This window comes from Pan paniscus, chromosome 4 (genome assembly GCF_029289425.2).
Source record: "Pan paniscus chromosome 4, NHGRI_mPanPan1-v2.0_pri, whole genome shotgun sequence".
NCBI classification, from domain to species: Eukaryota; Metazoa; Chordata; class Mammalia; order Primates; family Hominidae; genus Pan; species Pan paniscus.
The window spans coordinates 72,066,008-72,086,188 of record NC_073253.2 but is presented as its reverse complement, the minus strand read 5'-3'; the positions used below and the strand labels follow the sequence as shown (position 1 = coordinate 72,086,188).

The 20,181-nt window shown below is 42.2% G+C and overlaps 1 protein-coding gene across 2 annotated transcripts in view; it reads left to right on the top strand.

The window, feature by feature from the left end:
* Positions 1 to 2,024: 2,024 nt before the first annotated feature.
* The window catches only part of EGFLAM (EGF like, fibronectin type III and laminin G domains), a 211,400-nt gene continuing 193,243 nt past the window's right edge, over positions 2,025 to 20,181 (top strand). Inside the window, exon 1 of one of the 2 annotated variants that reach the window (XM_003810957.7) lies at positions 2,025 to 2,354. In XM_003810957.7, the coding sequence (XP_003811005.2) occupies positions 2,258 to 2,354 (97 nt within the window). In that variant the 5' untranslated portion in view covers positions 2,025 to 2,257. The remainder of the gene's footprint in view (positions 2,355 to 20,181) is intronic. The other variant, XM_034960152.3, reaches the window with a different exon arrangement.

The window sequence follows — 20,181 nt, the reverse complement described above, 5'->3', positions numbered from 1 at the left end:
CTTCCTGGTATGGTTGTTATTGGGATTAAAATGCACTTCAAAGAAGGTCTGGTACATAGGAGACGTTAAATAAATGGTAGCCGTAATATCAACGATTATTATTACTTCCAGTTTCAGCATCACAGAGAATCATTTTTAAGTAGGAAAGCCTGCATGGGAGGCATCTGCATTGCAACACTTGCTTGGTTCTGGGTGCCACATTAAGTCCGAGATAAGAAATCACTTTCGCATAAAGAAAGGCCTCCAACAACTTCTCAGCTGGCGCTGGAGGAGCTCTCTCACACAGGTGGAGTTCAAAGGGAGGTGGCACGACCCGACACCAATGCTGAAAGCAGACTCCTGCGTGGAGTGGAGGCATGGCCTAGATGACCTTTAGGGCTCCTGGTAATGCTAAAAAGTCTATGATTTTGAGACCTTTGAGACTAGTAGCCTTGGGGGCCGTCACTTTGCTTAGCTTAGTGGCCGGCTTTATGGTCACCTTGGACGTGAAGAGCATAGTTCTCTCTGAACTTTGCTCCAGTTCTATGTAAGAGGACAAGCTCTGGTGTCACAGCTAAAACTTCCAAATACTCAAGTTGGAGGGGACTTTGAATTTATTTGTGAACAGACAATTGCACACTTGAAAATGCCAACACATAAGGGAACACACTCAGCTTTGCTAACTAACAAGATTGAGCTCATGACAAACTCTCCAGCCAGGGGATATTTCACTCTTAAAAGAGGAGTAGAAATCCTGTGTGTGTGTGTTTGGGGGGGCTGGGGAGGGGAGAAGAATATATCAGTCAACATTGTTTCCTCCCGCGCTCCCAAACATAGGCTAACTGTGAAGAGCCAGGACGCCCACCGAGTCCTGGCAGCGTTGCAAGGTGGGGAGGGGGCGGGCGCGGTCCTCTCGCTAGTGACTGCAGATTTCCTCTGCGGGGCACTTCCTACGGCCTTTGATCTTTCCCCAGGAACTGCCGAGGGCCGCGTTTGCCTCTAAGTTTATTCCCTCTTGGTTTATTTATTGTATCTGCTTTCTCTTCTCGCTGGTTTGGAGGTCAGAACGCCAGTATGCAACGGGACGTGTGTCCCAGGCAGGGTCTCCCCTCTCCAGGCACTACCGCGAAATCTGGCAAAAGGTACATTTTACTGAGTCCTGGGGCAGCAAATTCAGCGGAGGAAAAAGAGTCTTTCTCCATTCAGGGAGACAACCCAGGAAGCCCGATCCCGGGATCAGAGGCCAGGACCCCGCCCCGGCCCCCTGCCCCAGGCCCAGCTGGGCGCCGCCCAGGGGCTTTTCTCGGTCCGCCTGGGGGCTCGAGCTCGCGTCCCTCCCTAAGACGCCAGGCTTAACTTGGAGTTTCATCTCCTCCTCAGGAGGGTCTCAAGTTGCCTTCCTCTGCCGGGAAGGGCCCCCACTCCCCCGCTCCAGGCCCTAATCTCCACCCGGCGTCCCAGTCTGAGCGGCCTGGCCTCAGCTCTCCATCTGCGAGCCTTAAATCCCATTTATCTTCTTAGCGCCTCAGACCCGGACGGTCCCGCCTCTCTTCCTCTCACCCCCACCCCACTTGCAAATCACAGACCCCCGTCTACCCCTCGCATCCCCCAAGTGCGCTGGACCAACTACAACAACCTTTGAGGTGTTAGAAAAAGTCGCCAGACTGGGTGGAAGCGACCCTAGAGGGGCGCGGCAGGAGGAGGGCCCAGGTGGGGTGGGGGTGGGGGGCGCCCCAAGATTTCAGGGTGAGGACCGCGGAAGGTCCTGGACCCGCAGTCGCCTAACTCCTGCCCTGCGTCTCCAGTGCTTGAAGTCGGTCCCTCCCAGGTCCCCAATCTAGGTCACCAGCGGGGAAGGGCTGCGCTGGGGGTCGCTAGAGAGGGTGAGGGGCGGGCTGTCTGCTTCCGAGGTGGGCGAGGAGTGAAGGTTTCAGGGCCTGCCCCTCTCACTTCTACTCGATTGTAATTTCATCCCCGGGCCGGTCGAGCCTCCCTCCCTCCCGCGGCCAGCCCTTCCCTCCCAGTCGGCCTCCTTCGTCGCCCCCGCCCCCGCGAAAAGCCCTGCCGCTTGCAGCCGGCTTCACTCGCGCACGCCGACCTCCCGGCTGCAGTCCTACCTCTTGGAACCGCCCGTGGTTCCGGGCCCAGCCCTCGCAGCCCCCCACCTCCTCGCCCCGGCCCGGGGATCCATTGGGGCCGCGTCCCCCACGCGCCCCCGGAGACGCCCTTTCCGTGTGCGCCCGGGACTTGGTGAAACTTTGCAGGCGCCGGCGGCGAAATGGATTTAATCCGAGGCGTCTTGCTCCGGCTCCTGCTCCTGGCTTCCAGCCTCGGACCCGGCGCGGTGTCGCTCCGAGCGGCCATCCGAAAACCAGGTAATGCGCTCCTCCGCCCAGAGCCACCACGCCCCGAGCGCCCCTGCTGGGCTCCGGGGCGAGGACACAGAGCGGGCAGCGCACCGCCTCCCTCTCCCCGACCAACGTCGGCTTAACTCGCTTCAGCTCTGCCAGGAGCTGAGAAAAGACGCAAACCTCGCCCTCCCCCGAGCCCGGGCGGCGCTAGGGATATTTATTTAGTAAAAGAATAATCAATTTTCCAGACACAGTAGAGGTGGTGGTCCCCGTGTTTGACCGCAGAGAGCTGACAGTTGGGACAGCGATCGTGCTGTCTCAATTACAGAGGATGGCAACCATGCAGAGGAGTCAAACCAGCCCCTCCTGCGTCTCCAAACATTTTACTCAATTCATATTGTCCAGAGCCCAGCCATTTCCTGTTAAGTGTCTGAAGGGTTGCCTGGAGCCCCCTCTGCCCATCTCGGGTCCTGCCCACGCATTGTGCAGGGATGTGGACTCTGCTCTTAGCATCCTCTTCCACTCTGGGGCCATTTGTTCAGAAGGAAGCACCCAGTGGGTTAATTTTACCGTGTTTTGAACTCCTGTCTTTGCTTTGGCATTTAAACAAAGATATGTACGTTGTGACCTGTTATAAGGGATTGGGAACTGGGGGAGAACTTGAAACCATAATAACGTGTGTTTCCTCTAGCTGCATATAGGTAAAAAGTCTTCGTTTATTTTGGTCTACTTTGATTTGGCCTATGTTGTGAGATTATTCAAAGTAGAACATTCTGAACAATGAAGTTCTAAACATTGTTTCCCAAGTAACGATTTTTATTACTTTTTGCTGGGACCATATTTAGAATTCTGAAAAATCTGTTTTGTCTTAACTTACTTTGTAAGGGAGGTTGTCTTATGGGATTAATTATATCTTATGAACAATGGAAAACAATATTACTTTTATTTGAATGCAGTCTGCAAAACCTCACAGAAAGTGCAGTTTGTCTTCACAAACGTTTCTGTAAGAAAGAGGCAAAGCTAGGAAAATTTATCAGAGGGCAGAGAAAATCGTCTTAGCGGGATCCCATGTGAATGCTTAAATATTTTCGCATTGGAACTCTCTATCTGGAAATATGACTTGTTGCATTTTGGCTCTGGAAGCGTCCTCAGTCTTTGCACTGTGTCTCTTATTACCAGCACTTGTTACCTGCCTTGAAATCTAAGGTCATTATCATAATCTACACCATATTTAAATTATGAGCCACTCCATTTAGGAGCTCTTCAATTCATTTTGGAGATAATAGCTTCAGTCCAAGGTAATATCACATTAAATTGTTTCTCCTCCTGCACGCACACATACATACACCTTCAAGGATTTCAGTGAAGGGCTTCTTTCTAACTTTCCTCCTTAAGATAACCACATCACGATCAATTGCATTTTGCAGATTTATTCACATGAAATCATCTATTAATTGTCACAATTTTTAAACAAAGCATAGTTATATCTATAGTTTTAAAGCATGAACAGTGTATGCAATGCTTTTTAAAGGATATATTTTAATCCATTTAAGGGGAATTTTTAAAAAGTATTTTATAAAAACCTGTTGTATAAAACTGCTCATGTGGGTCATCATATTTTCTTTCTTATTTTTTGGAGTTCTTCTCCTAAAAAGATTTTCTACCTGGTTCATTCAGGGTCTCATTCTGATATTCGTGCCAGGAATATGCCATGCTGGCCTCTTTGGTTTTATTTGAAGCATAGATAGGGTTTTGATAGTGGAAACACCACCTCTTAAATACTTTGGCATATTAATTACATCAAATTTGAGATAGAAGTATTTAGACTAGGTTCAACCTAGAAGAGTTTTATTTTTATTACTTTATAATTTTATCCAGACACTAGCTTTCAGGTTGGAAAGCTTCTCAGATTAAAATGACAGCTACTTCATAACTTCAGGGGAAATTTCCCTCCTGGGCTCATTTACATCCCTTGGAAAGACTAGTTTTTGATCCGGAAAATTGGTCCAGATTAAAAAACTGAATGTGCCCTGCTTGGCTCTGATGTGAGCAGCAACTAGCTAATTTATAATCTTCCCCAGACACTAGCAAATCCTGCTAGTATCCATATGGGAGTTTCTTTGTACCTTGTTTCCTCAACAGAAATTGGTACATAGACAGTACTTTGAAGGTATCGTGGCCACTGTGCAGGCATACTGGAGCGGTTCTGTTTTATTTGGATGACCCTCCCTGTCTCCTCATGCTCCTAAATCTACTTTTGATAAGTATAGCATTGTTGGAGAAGTCTTGGATTCAAAATCAACCTGGAAATTCCCCATCCGCACCTACCTCTGGTGAGAAAAAACTAAGTAGCAGCTTCAAGTCTGAGTCTAGTTTGGGTTCAACACAAGCAACCTTTCTCTTCACCCCAAGATAGCTCATCTTTTGACATTGAACATTAATAAAGAAACCTCTGCATTTGCCAAGACTTACAAGAAATGACGGTTTTCAAATTAAGTTAAATTAAATCATAATAACTAACACTAAGTGCTTGCTACACTGTTCTAAGAACTGGATGCACAGTGATTTATTTAATCAACCCAATAGCCCTGGGAGATGGGGACTATTATTATCACTGTTTTACTGAAGGAGAAATTGTGGCTTAGAGAGGTTAAATATCTCACCCAAGGTCACACAACTAGTAAGCGGTGGAATGGAAATTTAAACTCTGATATTCAGGACCAGAAACTGAGCTCAGAACACTGTGTTTGCAGAGGTGTGTAGCATGTCTTGTAGGGTGTCTTCCTGGAGGCTGAAGAGTGGAGCTCCCGTGGGTCAGATACTGGAGCCTAGGTGGAGGCTGCTGTTTTGTGTGGGGATCCTGCGTTGCTCTTAAACATTTGTAAATGGGATCTGCCCATGCCTCCTAAGACAACAGAGTGCGTATGATACTGAAAGAATTTTGGAAGCTACTGTCTACTGGCCTCATTTATAAGAATCACAGGGTGTGGCCTTATGGGGTGATGATGAACCACTTGCTTCTCTTGTTGAACTCCTGGGGATTAAGGCTGGTGAGGGTCAGAGGGCCCACTACAGTACCTGAGGGTAGAAAAAGGGGCCTCTGAAGAATGGGAGGGTTTAGGGCCCTGTCCTTTCCCCAGACCTTCACGGTGTGGAAACACAACTCATTGGATAGCCTTCATTCCTTTTCAGACTACAAATTAGAATCATAGGCCTGGAAAGAAGTGAAAAGTCCTCATTTTGCAATGAGGTTGAGGGTGACTCAGTAACTTGCCCCAGTTAACATCAGAAGCTGAACTGGAACTAGCACCTGGACCTCCCACCCTCCTGAGTGGTCTCTAGCCTAGTGCTGGTCCCATCACCTGAGTCTCACCAGAAAGTGCAGGAGGACTGCCGTGCTTCTGTGGTGGGGCAGGAAGAAGGGAGGGGAAATCCAGACAACTGCGGGAACCAGCATGCAACAAGTCACTTAATTCCCGCAGGCATATTGCTAACTCTTGTCCTTATTATCATTTTAAAGTCAGATTTGTTGAGGTATAATTTATATGCAATAAATTTCATCAAGTCTACAGTTTGATGAGCCCTAACAAACATACACAGTAATGTAATCACCACCGGAATAGAAATATATAGAACATTTCCATCATCCTTAAATATTCCCTTGTGTCCCTTTGTAGAAAAATGACTCCCTCCCAGCCCCTGGTAATCACTGATCTAACTTCTATCCCTGTAGTTTTGCCTCTTCCAGAATGTCATATTTTGTGTCCACCCTCTGTCGCATAATGCGTTTAAGATCCATCCATGTTTTTGCATATATTGGAAGTTTGTTCCTTTCTTATTGTTGAGTAGTGGTGCGTTGGATGGACCATGGAATTCCAGTTTGTTTAACCATTTGCTAGTTGGTGGACTTTTAAGTTGTTTTAAGTTTTAGGCTATTATGAATAAAGTTCCTAGACACATGCACATAGAAGTCTTTGGAAGATATATGTTTCCATTTCTCTTGATAAACAGAAGGAGTGGGATCACTGCATCACATGGCAGGTGTATGTTGAGCTGGATAAGAAATCACCAAACTGTTTTCCAAAGTGGCTGTACCATCTTACATTCATACAATGTACAGATGTTCTAGCTGCTCCTAATCCTCTACAACACTTGGTAGAGTTTTTTTTTGGTTTTGTTTTAGTGATTCTATTATAATAAGCATGTAATAGTATGTCATCACAGTTTTAGTTTGCATTTCTCTAATGACTAATTATATTGAACATTTAAAAAATTTATTTATTTGCCATCTTTTCTTTGGTGAAATCTTTGTTTAAATGTTTGGCTGATTTTTAAAACTTGGGATGTCTGCTGGGCATGGTGGCCCATGCCTGTAATCCCAGCACTTTGGAAGGCCAAGGTGGGCAGATCACTTGAAGCCAGGAGTTTGAGACCAGCCTGGCCAACATGGCAAAACCCCAGCTCTACAAAAAATACAAAAATTAGCCGGGCTTGGTGGCGCATGCCTGTAGTCTCAGCTACTTGGAGGCTGAGGCACGAGAATCACTTTACCCTCAGAGAGGGAGGTTACCATGAGCCAAGATCGCACCACTGCACTCCACCCTGGGTGACAGAGGAAGACTCTGTCTCAAAAAAAAAAAGAAAGAAAAAACATTGGGATGTTTATTTTCTTATGATTGAATTTTGAGTGTTTTTTGTATGTTCTGGATGCAAGTCCTTTATGAGATCTGTGTTTTGTAAATCTCAGCTTCTAGTATGTGGCTTGTCTTTTTATTTTCTTAATGGTGTCTTTCAAAATGTAGAAGATTTACATTTTGATAAAGTCTAATTTATTATTTTCTTAAATGGCTCATGCTGTTTTTTTGAAAGCTTAACCCGTGGCTGCAAAGATGTTTCCCTATGTTTTATTGCAGAAGTTTTTTAGGTTTTACATTTAGGTCTATAATTCATTTTGAGTTAATTTTGTATGAGGTGTGAGATATAAGTCAAGGTTTATTTGCTTTTGTATGGATATCTTGGCTTTATTTTCTAAGCACTCTTATGCTTGGTGGTGGGAGGTGGTACGTCAGAGGCAAAGGGATCTCCAGCTTGGAAGGCTTGCTGTAGCTCTCAAGCTACAGTGGCTGTGCCATTAAGACCTCCTCGTTCCTATGCAGTAGATAGGGTATAGATCTTTTGTCTCTCTACAAGGTTCTGTCAGTGAAGTCAGACTTAGGGCTGACAGCCGTGGCATGTCTGGGAAGGATTCCTGGGGTTAAAGACCGGTGCTCCCAGGCCTAGAGCCTGGGGTTGCTCTTTGTTTATTTAGACAAGTCTCCTGACATTTATTAACTCTCTGGCACTAGGGGGGCTGGAGAACTGCACATGGGTCCTGCCTTTCCTCCTGCCTGTCCAGTTTGCCTGAGGTCCCAGGGTCAGTGGAAGAAGGTCAAGTCAGCGTTCAGAGTTCAAGGTTTTCCCTGGAGTATCTGGGTGTCCACAATCATCCTTAGCACGATGCAGCTCTCTCATCTTTTTCTTTCCACTTTGTCAGTATTTCTCTAGTGGTATAATCAAACTAAAATAAAGATGTAAGGAAAGTCAGGAAACAAAAACAAAAGGCTGGAAGAGAAGGGTTAGCTTGTGGGCAATACATCTTGTTGGTTGCTGGTAGAGATACATGCACCTCTAGAGGCATTCTGCTGCTGCTAGTGTGAGGCTGAATGGCTAAGGGGCAGTGGCCAGGGATCAGGGGTCATCCTGGTCTACTTCCCCAGCGCCACCTTGATCTACCTGGAATTCACAAGAGACTGGTTAGTTCCTCGCTTATAGCTCTCATCCAAGCCCTCTTCCCAAAGCATGGCAATTGGGGGAGATCTCTCATCTGTATGTTCCTTCCTGTCCCCTTTCCAGTCCACTATACTCCATATCCCAGTGCTGATTCAGGCTGTCTCATTTATCAGGGAAATCTTTAGCTCACAAAAGCCGTGGGGCACTAGAAGCTAGGTGCTAGGGACCTAGCACACGCATCCCCAGCACCCAACTCCTAGCGCCCCACGCAATTCAGGCAGACAGAAATGTTTTCCTCTGATTCTTCACTCCATCACTGTGCTTCCCCTCCTATTGGTTTCAACATCTTATCTAATCTTCATAAGGAAGCACTTCTCTCTTTGACTCCATCTCTCTTTGTTAGTCTCACTCTTTCCATTAATTCTCTGTGAGAGGTAAAGAGACAGAGGAGTCAAGGTCAGGAGTAAGTGTAGTTTAATGTGAGGCAAGACTTGTTTTTCTGAATTCTTTCTCAGGGAAGAGTGGCTTGGCCAGAAAGGAGCTGAGTGGTGCTTTTTGTTCTTCTTACCCAGAGCCGAGGGCTTTAATAACCTTAGCATTCTTTGGGGAATAGTAGTGCATCTGTTTATGGCTTACTACAGCCCAAAAGTGGTCTAGTAATTTTGGCTAGATTTCTGGAAGACTGAGACTCAGCATCCGAGGCTGAGGTGGGACTCCAGCTTGCCCAGGGCTATCCTGTGGCTACCTCGTGTTCTCCTGCCTCACACCCTGGCAGGCCGGACTGTAGTGTTTCCCAGCTGACTGAATGATGTGATGTCTTGATTGCAGCAGAAAATCTTTTGAGTTGCTCAAGGCCTGTGTGCCTTGCCTTTGTTTTTGCATGTCAAGCTGCACATCTTAGAGATGCACTTGCTATTTCAGTTATCGAAAAAGGGAAAAGGTGAGGAGATATGGCAGCCTTTAGAGGAAATCCCCCAAACTCATCTTTGATTTCACTGATTGTGGACCTCGCCTTCGAGGAAGGACCCCAGGGTGTAGCTTCAGCCTCCTGAAATGAGCGGGGGTACTTTTGCTTCCTTGCAGAACCCCTCATGGGTTCTCATGCAGTGGCTTAGATGAGTCAAATAAAATTTCTGCCAGCAGAGGGCGCACATTCCAGAGCTGGCTCTGCGCGGGTCTCCGCCCTCAGCAGTAATTCCTGCACTAAGTGGATCTGAATTTTTAGAGTGCAATCCAGGCACCTGCCTTTTAAAACAAGAACCTCAGATGACTTGATGCACACTTTGAGACATGCCAAAAGAGAGTTTGGACTCTCCCACTGCCTCCCTCTCCCTGGTACCTCGACCCAGGTACTCTGTGTTACGCTGATCTTCACTGCTTCATACCTCCACGCCCAGCTGTGACTGCTGACGACAACATGTTGCTCTGGGCATCTGTATTTAATCAGAACAACCCTGTCCTTAGACTCTAAGTTGACCGGTGAAAGAGGGAAACCTTGCAATGGCGTTAACAAAAAGCCACGCTGTTCTCTATATAACCAACATTTACCCCCCCTTACCTCCCTCACCCCCAATCCCAAGCTTATTCTTTCAGCCTTCAAGGCTGGTTTCTCCTGGTGGAGCAGGAAGGCTTGGGTAAGAGCACATATTTTGATATTCCACACATTTGGGTTCAAGTTCTGACACTTTACAGCTACATGGTGACAGTGGGTCAGTTATATATGCTCCATAATCCTCAGTTTACTGATCTGTAAAAATAGGATAAAGAAAGACCCTACCATAAAATGTTCCAGGGAAGATCCAATACAGTAATGCATGTAGCAGGGCATTAAAAAGGATTAAAGACTGACATGTGAAGGCAATATTTAAGAAATTGGGATTGTTTAATCTGGACAAGGAAGAAAAACCTGAAAGAATTTCTATATTTCCAGGCATCAGAAGTAATAAACATAGACATTTATGATTTTATGTACTTTTATTCTTTTCTGTAGGTATTAAGGTATGGTTACATGTGATGTAATTTGTATTGAATTGTAACATTTTTCAGACAAATGAATTAACAAATTAGAAAGACTCCCTGGTCAACCACATGCCTTGATTTTTGGTTTGGAAAATGAGGATGATTTTTGCCTGGTAATTGTCTTGGGGGAAGTTTTGCAGGATGTGGTAGGGCAGCAGCTGTTCCTAAAACAGAATTATCCAAACTGATATGTTACTGGGAGTCAGTGAAAGTCTCCGTAAAGCCAGAGAGCTAAGAAATGGTCCAGGTTTTGCTCGCTGATAAGTTGATTGGAGTAAATCAGGAATCACTGCTAGGGACATGGAAAAATAGACCGGGCTCACTCAGTCCATTTCCTATTGATGTTTCCTCAGCTGGAAAAAGCCCCCACTTATCCAAAGCAGACTAGTGCTTTGAGAGAGCTGAAGTGCTACCTAAGGACAGGATACGATCGAACAATAGTCATAGTAATTATTATTACTTTCACCAACCACACCGAGCAAGGATATACATCCCAGTGCTTTGATCTCATTTCCAGTATCCCCCTTATCTAAAGACACTTGACAATTCTTTCTTGTCTGACTCTGCAAGTCCTGAGCAATTTAAATTTTAACACTTGTGTTTGCTGACAGGGCACCCAAAATCCCAAATCAGATTTGATGCAATGTTAATGCTATTTATTTTTCTTGCTGCAATAAGTTTATATTAGCCATTTAGTGGCTTACATTGTGCAAAACGAGTTGTATCAGCAGGCACTTTTCTGTAACATCTGGGCACTTGGAAACATAATACTTAAATACAACCCGAGTTTAAAGCCTTCCACAGACAGATGGCTAATTTGATTGATCTAATCTTTCAGTTAGGAATAGATCCCATGATCCTTTGCTTGTAATTCTTGAGTGAGCAGATAAATAAATAAAATGGGTGATGGCTGTGAATTAGGCACCTGTTATATTGTCTGTAATTTATTTTTTAAGTACTTCAATATAAACAGTGACTCTATGAATTACTTTAATCTCTACCCTAGGGGAGCTTAGTTAACACTTGAAGTAATCCAGGCTAGAAGGCACCGCTCTGGCATAAGAATTTACAGCTATTTTCATCTCTTGGTGATTGTGCCATGCCAGTGGTTAAATATTTGGAACTTCACCTCTGTCTTAGGCAGGAATCCAGACTGATTAGTGATTATTTGAAGAAATTTACTATGACGTTCCAAGTGGCAGCAAAAATACTTAGAATGATGTTATCAGATATTCACGCTAGAGGGTTCATTAATTAGCATAAATGATGTTAGATGCAATGTTTTTATTGGTGAAATATGTGATTAACTAGAAAGATTATTCATGTCCCTCTATTTTTACGTGGACAAAGAGTAAGAATCCAGCAACTCCAGAAATCAAGCTACTTTTGAGTGGCTGAATACAGCTAGAGCTCCATTCATTTCTGTGTTTCCCTCACACAACAGTAGACTCATTTGCCTGGCCCCACCCGGCAAGATGGTTTGCTGATTTTGCCATTAGAATATTGACGTATCTCTCTCAGCAGATACAAGCAATTGCTTGTATTAATTAGGGTAATTAGCATTACCTATTGTAATAAATCCAAATCTTGGTGGCTTGACACAAAATTTATTTTTTGGACTTAGTCTAAGTCCAAAGTGGATGTTCCTTTCTAGGAAGCCCGCCTCAGCTGTCTTCCTCCAAAGGGTGACTTGAAGACTCAAGTCATTCTGTCTTTAATACCACCATCTTATAATACCACCATCTTTAAAATGGACCTCCAGGGTGGGAGGTAAAGAAAAAGAAGTCTTGTGAGAGATTTTCTGTGCCAAATCAGAATATGGTCATGTTGCCCTAACCCAACTGTACGGTTTCTGGGAAATGTCATTCAGTAGTGTGCACAGGAAGAAAAATAACTAGATGTGGTAGATTGTCTCTGATGCAGTGCTTTGGAGTTCCTGAAATGACAAGAGGAAACATCACCAAATTTACAGCAGCAGGTTGTATGATAATTTTCGTGGCTTCTTTCCCATGGATATTTTATACGTGGCAGAATTTGACTTGGAATTTGCTTTTGTTGTAGTGTACAACCTGGTTGAAAAGCAAATAGTTACCATCTACTTTTACTTGCTGGAGGCCACCACAATTTTAAAAAGGAATCTAAAAACTAAACAGTCAAATTGATTTAGGCCAGTTTGCAGTAAGGTTCAAAAATATGTATATGGGTAAGTGCATATGTGCTATATGTTACTATATATATTTCCTACATTTTACAAAAGGTAAAATTAATCCCTTTAAAAAAAGTTGGCCAGGCTCAGTGTCTCACACCTGTAATTGGGAGGCTGAGGTGGTGGGTGGATCGCTTCAGCCCAGGAGTTTGAGACCAGCCTGGCCAACATGGCGAAACCGCATCTCTACTAAAATACAAAAAATTAGCCAGTTGTGGTGATGTGCACACTTACAGTCCCAGCTACTCAGGAGGCTGAGGTGGGAGGATCACCTGAGCTCAGGAAGTTGAGGCTGCAGTGCAACATGATCCTGCCACTGCACTCCAGCCTGGGCGATGGGAGTGAGACCCTGCATCAACAGCAGCAACAACAACAACAAAAACAACCAAAAATTCACTACCCAGTGGATTAAATAGAGTGAGTTTCTAAGGCATATCAACTAGAACTCTAGTCCCTCCCACCCCTAGTTTACTAGAAACTCCTTCTGTTTGTGTCCCGTAACAAAAAGGACTGACAAGTCATGTAGAATATTCAGTAAGGGTTGCTTCTTAAAATATAAAAAAATCTTTTTTTAGACACCACAGCCTTCTTTGATGAAGATGAAGATGCTGTGGGCTGATCTCAACAAAAACAAATTGTTACAGTTGGTTGAACCACTTTTCTTTTCTTTTCTTTTTTTTTTTTTTTAGACGGAGTCTTGCTCTGTTGCCCAGGCTGGAGAGCAGTGGCGCTATCTCGGCTCACTGCAAGCTCCGCCTCACAGGTTCACGCCATTCTCCTGCCTCAGCCTCCCAAGTAGCTGGGACTACAGGTGCGCACCACCATGCCCAGCTAACTTTTTATATTTTTAGTAGAGACGGGGTTTCACCATGTTAGCCAGGATAGTCTTGATCTCCTGACCTCATGATCCGCCCGCCTCGGCCTCCCAAAGTGCTGGGATTACAGGCCTGAGCCACTGCGCCTGGCCTGAACCACTGCACTTTTCAAAGCACTTCTAAAAATGATCTCATTTGATCTTTGCAATCCTTGCCCTACCAGGAAGTCAGGGCAGATGACTTCACAAAAAGGAAATAGCCAGGACATGAACCTAGGTCATCCAGCCTCTAGCCGTTGTTGCTTCCCATCAACCCAGCGGTGTTTCTGCAGCTAATGGATAAGAGCATGATCATTGCTATGTGCTTGAGTCTAGCTCTGCAGCCAGGAGGGACCTCGTCAAGAAGACAAGCTCTTCATCCAGGCTTCACTTAGAAAGACTCCACGCGTGTCATGGGACACTCTGTAGAGTGACCTGGGACAGCTTTCAGTCATGCTCCTCACTGGTTGGTATGTGGGGAAAGTGGCTTATTTTACAAAATGCTGGATGACTACAGGTCTGTTTGCAACTGAGAAGCAGCTGTTGCAGCTGGAGGATATCCCCAAAATCTTTTCAGATGTCTTCTATGGAAATTCTTTTGGGATCTCAAGGACCACCCAGATGACACAGCCTGGCTCTGAAGCTTTCCATCCCTCCACAATTTAGCCATCCTTTTTAGTAGCAAATGATATTTGTTAGACCTTCAATGTGGCATATTTCAAGGTTTATCATTCCAGTCTCAAGATTTCTGTTAGTTTCTCAAACATCTTTTCGATGTTCTGGGAATTCCCAATTGGTGTAGTTAAATAAACCATTAGTTTGGAAAAAAAAAAAAAAAAAAACAAGCATTCATTTGATAGTTGTTTTTAAGTAATTGACAAGCTTAGCCACAACCTACACCCATAATACATATCCCTTTAGCTTGAAGGAATTGTAGTAAGACTCCAGTCAGACAGACCTGGGTTTGAATTCTAGCTTTAAAATTTATTGCTGTCTGATTCCAGATAGAGTAGTTTCTTTATGCCTTATATATTTCATCTGAAATTTAAGGTTCATAATACCTACTACAAAGGTTTTGTGTGATAAATAAATGAGAAACTATGATGACGGAAGATATACCTGCAAAAGTACCTAAACATTTGGTATATAATGGGCACTCCAATGTTAGTGCATATTAATTAGATTCATTGTGGTCTATAGAGTTTATAGAGTGGTAGAGATGTTAACTTTTCTATATTTATTGTAACCCCAAATATTGACAACATTGACATAAATGTATAATTGAGCTTAGGCATCCATGAAAGTGGAAATGAAAACAATTTCATTTCCTTAATTTCATATTATGAATTATTAGAGTTTATTTCCTCAAATGAAGACTTCTGGTGTTTATATTAGTCATAAAGTTATTGATATTGATGAAAGAGTTGGAGTCAGCTTTGAGTTTAATAAAAACACCCAACCCTTGTTTTGGACTTTGTACAAAATCAAGAAGAAAGGATCAGGCCACTGTAGTGGTAATAGATTTTTCAGGCATCAGCTGCATGGCTCCCTACCTTGAAAGACATTATTTGCAGTTAGAATATCAAAATTTCTTTAGCTACTTTTTTACTGTGATATTAAGAGAATAAATGTAAAAGATGCTATTTCTATGATGTGTTCTCCGTCTTCATTTTGCTTCAACCATACTCTCTACCAGAATAGTCTTCCCAAAATGAAGTTCTAATCCTATCACTGTTGCATTTAATATTCTTTTCTGGCTCACTACTCTTTTCCAAACTCTAAAGCTGGGCCTCTGAAATCTGTCACAATATAGCCCCAACTCACTTTCCTGTCTTTTCACTGAATACATGCCTGTATTCCAGCCAGGATAGATTATTTGCTATTCCATAGACCTCCTCTTCACTTTCCCAATGCTGAATGTTATCCACATGTTGATCTGACCCCTTGGAATATCCTTCCGTTATCTCTACCCAAGGAAACACAAGCTTCAAAGCATGTCCCAGTTACCTCCAGTTCTATGAAGTCTTCGTGTACTCTTCCAGCCAGAAGCCATTCCTCTCTTCTCCCTTTCTATATTATCTGTCTACCTGACTCATGTCTTCTGTTAGATTTGTAACTTGGTCAAGAAAAGCACCATGACTTCTCTACTTTTGTATCCCCTGCATTGCCTAATGGATTATCTTACACATGGTTGGCCCTTCACAGACAGTTATGGAATGGAAAACAATGGCTTCCTTTGGGGCAAATACATTTTCACATTGTGTGATTAATTTGATCCTACTCCAAGCTTCTGAATTCATTTCATACAGAAAAAGTGTCACTTCCATGTGCCAACATTTTTGCACAACATATGCAGACATTTGAAAACCCACATTTCAGTATGATTCAGAGAAGTGAATGCCCCAGGGAGTCACTTTGAAGCAATATATAATTTAAATCCCACCTACATGCTGCCAAAGGCTATTGGAATAGTGGGGTTTTAAGGAGACTCTAATTGAGTCTGTGCTGTGAAATATGTCATGTTCAATACCTAGAGAACAGATAGAGCTTGAAGTAATGCATGGGGCTGCCTCAGACTTGCTTTATAATGTCTTTGGAGGCTAAGAAGCAAAGGCAATACCATTTACTCATACACTGAGAAGTAGTAGGTGGGGAGGGGTTAAAATAGTCTGGTGTTCAACAACCCTCCTTCCCCCATTTGTCTTTAAAACCAAAGGAAGGAGAGGCTTGTGTGGGAATGGCATTGGAGGTATGATTGAAAAGGTCAAGTTGCGGGAAAAGGATAAAGCTAGTCCAGTCTGCCATAATGAGAACTAACTGTGAGGTCATAAGTAAAACAGTACTCCAATTCTTCAACATTCTTCTTCAATTTTATTGTACTGACCCTGTCTTGCTTATGAAGATCAATTCTGTATTCCCTTGAAAGCAAAGCAGCCAAAAGTTAGAGTGTTTGCAAAGGATTTTTCATTCTTTGTTTTTTAAGAACCAACATGCCTGATAAAAATGAATACTCCTAGTAAGTCCTATTGAAAGCAACCAATTGACTGAAACATTCATCAGTTGACTTTTTGAGAGGTGTGTGTATGTGTGTGTGTGTGTGTGTGTCTGTGTCTGTGTATAACCTAAAAGTAACCTGCATTATAATAGCAGTTAAAAATAAACTAAATTGTTTTGAAGTGGTGAAGTATTAGTGATACATGTACTAATGTCTGAAATTTACTTTGAAACACATTTAAAAAAATAAGATTTAGAAGAGGAGGATGGTATAAGATGGTGGAATAGGACTCTCCAGCAATCATTCCCCTGCATAAACGTCTATTTGAATAACTATCCATGCATGAAAATACTTCACAAGAGCTAGAGAAACCAGGTTAGAGACCACTGTATCTAGTTATAGCATAACAATAAGAAAAGACACATTGAAGAAGGTAGGAAGGATAGTTATACATTACCCATGTCACCCCTTCCCCAGCAATAGGCAGCACAGCATGGAGAGACACACCATACACTTGAGGGAAAGAAAGAGAAATAAGCAAAGGACTTTGCTTTGCACTCTAATACTGGGCTCACCACAGTAAAACCCAGCACTGGGAAGTCCTACACAGCCCGATGACAGGCTGATACCCACAGACATAGCCCCTAGACCTATCCCAACCCCAGATGGGAACACATAGCACCTGCAAGATGGACTCAAGTTCTGGCCTGCATCACTGCTGGCCAACTACAGAGGCTTTGGACTCCACATAATCCCTAGTGACAGGAAGGCCTCAGAAGGTGTGACTTTTGGCCATGCCCCAGTGCTGTACTAGCTTCAGTGGCCATGGGCTTTGATTACACGTCAGCACTGCAGCAGCCTTAGCAGCCATGAGATTCTAGCCCATGCTGTGACAGCTTTAGCAGCCATGGGACTTCAGTTTGGCACTGTGCTGGCTGTGACAGACCTGGGCTTAGAGGGCCCCCACGCACTGCAATGTGTGCAGTAATTGCAGTCTTGGGGACCACACCCTGACAACCTGCCCAAAATCTCTAGATAGGCTTACTATTGAAGGACATTCCTAGACAAAGCTAGACTGTGAACACTGGAATAAGTATCTGCTTCATCAATGTGCAGACATTGACACATGACCAAAATGATCAAGAACAATTTGGGAAACATGACATCATCAGATAAACAAAATAAGGTGCCAGTGACTAGCCCTGAAGAGATGGAGCGCTATGAACTTCCTGACAAAAAATTCAAAGTAGCTGTTTTAAGAAAGTTCAATGAACTTCAATAAAATGCATAGAAACAGTTAAATGAAATGAAGAAAAGAATAAGTGACCAGAATGATAAATTTAACAGAGAAATATTAAAATATCAAATATTGTAACTGAAAAATACAATGAACAAAATGAAAAATATATCAACAGCAAAGTTTATTAAACAGAAGAAACAATCTGTGAACTTGAAGATATTTGAAAATATACAGCAAGGATTAAAAAGAAAAAATGAAAAAAGAATGAAGAAAGCTTACAGTATTTATGGGATAGCATCAAAACAGCAAATGTTTGAGTCATTGGCATTCAAGAGGGAGTAGATGAAAGACAAAGGGGTAGAAAGCTTATTTAAAGAAATAATAGCAGAAAACTTTTCAAACCAGGAGAAAGATATAAATATCAAATTATAGGAATGCCAAAGGTCTCTAATCAGATTAAATCCAAATAAGGCTGTCTCAGGACATATTATAATCAAACTGTCAAAGATCAAAGACAAAGAGAGGATCCTGAAAGCAGCAAGAGAAAAGGAGCAAATAACATATAAGGGACTTCCAATATGCCTAACAGAAGACTTCTCAGGAAAACACTTACAGGCCAAGAGAGGGTGGGATGATATACTCAGTTTTGCAGGACAAAAACTGCCAACCAAGAATACTGTACCCAGCAAAGCTGTCCTTCAGAAATGAAGGATAGATAAAGACTTTCCCAGACAAACAAAAGCTGAGGAAATTTATCACCACCAGACCTGTCTTACAAGAAATGCTAAAGGGAGTTCCTCAGGCTGAAAGAAAAGGGTGCCAATGAGTAATAAAAAAAATCTGAAAGTATAAAACTGAATGGTAAAAGTAAGCACACAGTCAAACTCAGAATACTCTAATACTGTAAGGTGGTGTATAAATCACTTACATCCTTAGTATTAAGGTTAAAAGACCAACTGTTTAATAATAACTACAATCATTTGTTAAGGGATATGAAACATAAAAATGTAAATTGTGACATCAAACATTCAAAATGTGGAGGGGTAGTGAAGTTAAAGTGTAGAGATTTTTTTTTCCAATCAAAGTTAAGTTGTTATTAGCTTAAAATAATCTGTTATAACTATAAGATGTTTTCTGTAAGACTCATGGTAACCACAGAGCAAAACCTATAATATACACACTAAAAACAAAAGGAAAGGAATCAAAAATACTACCAGGGAAAACTACTTAACCAGAAAGAAATATGGTAAGAAAAGATGAAAAGATCTACTAGAAAACAATTTTAAAATGGTGATAATAAGTGTGTACCTATCAATAATTACTTTGAATATAAATTGATCAAATTCTCCAATTAAAAGACATAAAGTGGCTTGAAAAACAAGACCCATCTATGCACTGCTTATAAGAGGCTCACTTCACCTGTAAAGACACATATAGGCTGAAAGTGAATGGATGCAAAAAGATATTCTGTGCAAATGGAAACCAAAAGAGAACAGTAGTAACTATGTTTATATCAGATAAAATAGACTTTAAGTCAAAAACTATAAAAAGAGACAAAAAAGGTTGGTATATAATGATAAAGGAGTCAGTTCAGCAAGCAGATATAACAGTTGTAAATATATGTATACCCAACATCAGAGTACATAAATATATAAAGCAAATATTAATAGAACTGAAGGGAGAGATAGATTGCAGTACAGCAACGTGAATAGTAAGGGACTTCAATATCCCGCTTTCATCAATGGGCAGACAGAAAATCAGCAAAGAAACACTGGATTTAAACTGCATTCCAGAACAACTGAACCTAACAAACACATATAGAACATTCTATCTAACAGTTGCAGAATACACAATTTTCTTAACTGCACATGGAACATTCTTCAGGATACATTATATATTAGGCCACAAAACAAGTCTTAACAAATTTAAGAAGATTGAAATTATGTTAAGTATCTTTTTAGACCACAATGGCATAAAACTAGACATAAATAACAGGAGGAACATTGGGAAAATCGCAAATACATGGAAATTAAACAACTTGCTCCTGAAGCACCAATGGGTCAATGAAAAAATTAAAAGATAATTTATTATTCCATTTTCTTGCTGCTGATAAAGACATACCTGAGACTGGGAAGAAAAAGATTTAATGGACTTACAGTTCCACATGGCTGGGGAAGCCTCATAATCATCGGGGAAGGCAAGGAGGAGCAAGTCATGTATTACATGGATGGCGGCAGGCAAAAAGAGCTTGTGCAGGGAAACTCCACTTTTTAAAACCATCAGATCTTATGAGACTTACTCACTATCATGAGAACAACACGGGAAAGACCTGTCCCCATGATTCAATTATCTCCCACTGGGCCCCTCCCACAACACTTGGGAATTATGGGAGCAACAAGACGAGATTTGGGTAGGGATGCAGGGCCAAACCAATCAGATAAGTTGAACTATTTCTTGAGAAAAATGAAAATAGAATTACAACATATCAAAGCCTATACGATAAAGCAAAAGCAGTTCTAATAGGGAATATTTTAGCAATAAATGCCTAATAAAAAAGGAAGAAAGATATCAATTAAATAACCTAACATTGTACCTCAAGAAACTAGAAGAACAAGAAAATAAACTAAACTCAAAATTAGTAGAAGAGAATAATAAAGACGATCAGAAATAAATGAAATATAAACCGGGAAAACAATAAACAGATCAACAAAACAAAGAGTTGGTTTTTTTAAAAAAGATAAATAGAATTGAAAAACTTTTAGCTAGACT